General features: G+C 39.2%; 1 protein-coding gene across 1 annotated transcript; it reads right to left on the reverse strand.

Moving 5' to 3' along the window:
- Positions 1-3,511: 3,511 nt before the first annotated feature.
- On the reverse strand, positions 3,512-4,365 carry LOC110893377. The gene is made up of 2 exons (XM_022140487.1): positions 4,344-4,365; positions 3,512-4,275 (listed from the first exon to the last, which is right to left on the reverse strand). The coding sequence occupies exons 1-2, from the start codon at positions 4,363-4,365 to the stop codon at positions 3,512-3,514; spliced, it is 786 nt and encodes a 261-aa protein (XP_021996179.1).
- Between the last annotated feature and the right edge of the window lie 671 nt (positions 4,366-5,036).

Genomic DNA, 5,036 nt, shown 5'->3' on the forward strand with positions numbered 1-5,036 from the left:
AAGGGTGGTCTCGACTCGAGATTACACGGTCTCGAGTCGCAACCGGGAGATCTCGAAGAATCACGTTTTGGTCTCGAGTGTGCTGCTTGCGAGTCGCAATCTCAGGAGTCTCGAGCCCAGTCTCGAGTCGAGATCATGTCGTCTCAAGTCGAGACTTAGTCGGTCTCGAGTCCCTGAAGCCCATCTCGGTTCATCATGCCTTGGTCTCGAGTCGTAACCAAGGGCTCCGACTCGCAACCATGATTACGTGCACAGAAATCTTCTAGAACCTGTCGAATGTACTGACCAATAGCATTGCATAATCGTGATTTGGTGTACTATCCAATAAGAATTCACTAACATGTTTTGTTGTCTCATTTACCAAATATTCAGATCAAACAAATCCTATTCAAATATTTTTCATGATCTTCAAGTAGTTCGTCATGCATATTCAAATATTCAAACAAATCAACCAACATTTAATCCTTGGTTCTTAACACAACTTCATAACATGAGATTTATGAGCAGAATTATGTGACATATAAGACAATCATTGAACACCATATTTGCCCTATTTTATCACTATAAATCGGATGGTAATAATCATCAACATTGATTCACATGTTCATTCTTCACAACCAAGCATTTATGAGCAAAATAGCTAAGATAGAAGGATCACTACAACACTTAACATAATCCGAATGGTTCTAATCCTCATTTTACCAAACCGTTCACATTCAAAACATGAAGGAGCATGGTTAATCAAGCAAAACATGTTACTCATATCATCAAACAAGCATCTTTACATAACCATCATACACAACAACAATCTTTAAACATTCAACCAAAAAAGATACTAACCGGCTAGACTTAAGGTGAGAGAATATGATGAATAAGCTTCCAAGTAAGATCCGAAGCTTGAACCGGAAGTCCTTGCTATTACCGGTTTTGATCCGAGAGAGAAAGGAGATGAGAAGAGGTTGATGATGATCTAGGGTTTTAGGGTTTTAGTGAAGGAGAGAGTGAGTGAGGGAGAGTGTTTGCAAAAATGGTAAGGGTTGGTCACCCTCAAGGGTTTTATACCCGTCTCGAGTGGGTTGAGGGCTCCTGAATGGGCTTCTCGGTTGCATGGCCCAACCGGCCCGCTTGTTACTGTTCACTCTAGACCGGAAGTGGTCTCGAGTCGGATCCTTGGGGTCTCGGCTCACTTGTAACACACACATATATATATAATATACATACATACAACACGTAATAACAGATAATTCATAGTTTTTATTTAATAATATACGTACACGCAATGTTACATCAAGAAAGTTGCCCGGGAAAACCCGAAGTGTCACATAAGCGGACCAGGTAGGTTCCCACATACGGACATGTACACATAAGCGGACCAGGTAGGTTCCCACATACGGACATGTACACATAAGCGGACCTACACCCTAATTACATACATTTTCATATTTTCTCGTAATTCGAGCCCTAATCTATACAATACAATGAAAGACTCGATACAAGACGAAGTCGACAGATGTAGTGCACCAACAGACTCCCCCTCAGATGTTGACGGAGTCGACTATCGAGTCACAACAATGCTATGTCTTCACATCTTCAGTCTTGATCAGTTTCTGGGCTTTTCTTTCTCTCTATCTTCAGACTCCCCCTCTCGATTTACTGGTATTCCTTTGTTCTTCAGTAACATCTTCAGGATCGTTATCTGGCCTTCACAGAATCAAGATTGATTTCCAGGATCGAAACTTGGCTTTCTTCAATCAGAGATCTTCAGGAATCGAGACCTGGCACTCTATCTTCAGATCCAAGATCGAAACCTGGCTATTCCTGCACATTCTTAACCCAGAAATAAATTTTCTAAAAATAACAATTTGAAAGCATCAACACTAACTCTTCCTCATAAATAAGTGCACCAACTACAACTCTCCCTCAAATTACTTTCTCTATGATAAACCACTTGTTGATTAAAAATTTTTTGATATTTAAAGCACACTCCCCCTCACAACAATGTCATCATGTTTAGCACTCGGAATTTTGAAAATCAGCTTTCCTACATCAGTTGTCAAAAATATTTTTGTCTTTTTCAAAAGTTTATGCTAAAACACATACAAAATCTTTTTGGATTTTTCTAAAAAAAAATAATTGACACCACTTGTAAAAGCACGAGAATGTAGAAATGAAATATTTACAAACTTATTTGTGAGTTCGTGTAAGAGGATCATATCAGTTTATGAGACATGTCACTAACACCGTTAAGCTTGATTACATTTTCAGTTTAAAACAATTCACCTAGATTGTCAGTATATCGGTCCACTGAAATTGTCACACAAAGTTCAATTGATCCGAGATACGATGTTAATGTCTTAGATACTGACTTATTCGTGTGTCTCACTACTTGAATATACTCCCGTATCCAGATCCCAATATTCAGTCTTACAGGTGAGTATACCACAGTTGATATCTGTATAGGGGTTAGATGCGAGGGCCGTGAGAGCTCAGGTCGATACTTCCTTATACGCAGAGAGATGACGGCTTCGACTTTTGGTGTGTCCCCTTTAGAGGATCTTTTTATTTCAACAGCACCGACTATCAATTTTATTGTTTCATCAGCATGCTGAGGGCGAAGCTATGTTTCAAGCTTTTGCGGAAAGCATTATCCGGGGACTAGGTCAGTACTTCCATACAGCAGAAGTCCCGGGATAATACCCCAGATATCACTGAGCATAAAGACCTAGTATCTCAGAATAAGGGACCTTTCAAACAAGATTTCAGGGGTTACCTATATATCCAAGTTTGTGTTAACCCACAGAACAAGCAAGTTTGAAATTTAATTTATATCTCGTCACAATTTACTAAGTGTGTATAATGTCACACCCCGACCACGTAGGACAACAAACTGTGGCGGAAACGTCGGGGAGTGTTGTAACAGAAGCTATCGTTTCATAACCATGGATACAAAAAGTGTTTCGTTTTATTGATAATATTAAACATTGCATTGTATTAACATAGAATAAACAAGTTTTACATCATCTATCACTATTATTATGTCACTAAGGCCTCGTCCAGATCCTATGTGACGCATGCATCCTAGTAATCAATCAAGAATCAACACCTGAAACATATGTAAAAACTTAGTCAGCAAAGAAATGCTGGCGAGTACATAGGTTTTATAAGAGTATCAGTATCATGGCTCGTGTATATGTTGCATTACTTTATTAGACTACAAGAGTCAAAATACAAACCTTGTTTTAAAAAAATGTATTGCAACATAGTTAACCAACTCAAATCAAGTTGATTATAGTTTATAAATTCTCGTAGCCATGCTTTTTTTTTTGGGTAAAGGGTTACCCCGATGATTTTTAAATATCAACAACCAATAAAAACAAGTAGTGTAGAGAAACCTACACTAGTTCAAACATGGGACACCCCCCATGAGAGTACACCAAACACCAAGAAAAACAACCAAGAACTACAAAAAGCGAACCAACTAGACTAAAATCTAGAACAAAAACAAAGCAAGTCAGCCGCCTTTATCGTCCAAGTTGTTGTAGATTTCCCAAGCTTCCAATAGTCTTCGCACCCTGTTGCACTCCTTAAACTTGACTCCAATTAGTTTATATCGAACAGTTTGCAAAATTAAATTAGCCAAAGCATCTGGAGGTGTTGTCTGGTTTCTGAATAGCCTAGCATTCCGCTCCTGCCACACGAAATAAACAGCAGCAGCAACTATGAGCCTGCTAATAAAGTTAATTGCTGACTTAGAATTAGCCCTAGCCCCCAACCAGTCAATAATAGCGTTCCATGCCGGACCCACCGAGCTTATCCCTCCTTTGTCACGAATCTTGATCCAAACTTGAGTAGCATAATTGCAATCAAAAAACAGATGGTCGTGAGCATCAACATTAGCATAGCACAAGAGACAGCACATCATATTCATATTCTTTCTTCTCGTGAAATCCCATTGGAGAATCTTGTCTTGCGTCAAAAGTTTACGACGAATGACAAGCCACATAAGAAAAGCATGCTTAGGAATGCACTGAGGGAACCAAACAAGTATAACCCAATCCACCTCTTCAGCTCGACGCCTAATCGAATGCCAAACCTGGGATGAAGAATGCTCAACTAAATCATTACCATCTTTCCACATTAGACGATCCGGAGTATTAGGCATCAAATGAATACTATCCAGTTGTATTAAGACTGGAAACATGTCCCTCCACGCCACTGGCCATCCCCAAGTCCCATTGACATAAACCTCCTGAACCGAATTGTTAAGAGAAAAACCTGCATTTAATATAGTTCTAGGAGTCAAAAAATTACTCAGCGGCCCCAACTGACTCCAGATATCGAACCAGGCTGATGTGCATCTACCATTACCGAGATTGGACCAAACATACTGTCTAACATACGGTCTCAGTTGTAAAATTTTCCGCCAACTCCAACAACTATTCGCCACCAACTTACAATTCCAAAAACTATTACCTTTAAGCCGGTACGAATGAATCCACGCCACCCATAGAGAATCACGTTTCACTAAGATACTCCAGATGTGAGAAGTTATGAGAGCTTTATTAACATCGTAGCCATGCTTCTTAACCCCAAAAACATTTGTTTTAGAAAACCAACTTGTATAATATCTTGTAAAAACTCGTTAAAAACTCGTATAGTCTATATCTCTTAGAACAACATCGTTGTGTGACATCGTTTCAAAATCGTTTCCAAATCATTCCCAAATCGTTTACTCGTTCCCAAATCGTTTACTCGTATAGATCGTTTAAATCGTCCTCGTTTTAATTGTGAAAACTTATATATGGTCGTCTCGTTAATAACATTCAAACCTTTGTGACTCGTCCATCGTTCAACTCGTTCTCGTATTAACAAACCACCAAAGGGTAAGTTAACAAACATCAGATTCAGTCGCTACCCACAACCCCCACACATAACCATGGGTGTAGTAAAGTAACGGGATTTGTCAGATCCTATGGTACCATAACCTAATACTGGTCGGCTTGATCAATGCTAATGAATGTCATTCGTTATGTAAC

The sequence above is a fragment of the Helianthus annuus genome, chromosome 12 (genome assembly GCF_002127325.2).
Source record: "Helianthus annuus cultivar XRQ/B chromosome 12, HanXRQr2.0-SUNRISE, whole genome shotgun sequence".
NCBI lineage: Eukaryota > Viridiplantae > Streptophyta > Magnoliopsida > Asterales > Asteraceae > Helianthus > Helianthus annuus.

Bases quoted from the DNA above. Each gene is read 5' to 3' on its own strand.
- LOC110893377 (XM_022140487.1), bottom strand. From the start codon at position 4,365: ATGGTAGATGCACATCAGCCTG. The intron at 4,276-4,343 runs GTTCGATATCTG...TATTAAATGCAG, and splicing joins GGTAGATGCACATCAGCCTG to GTTTTTCTCTTAACAATTCG.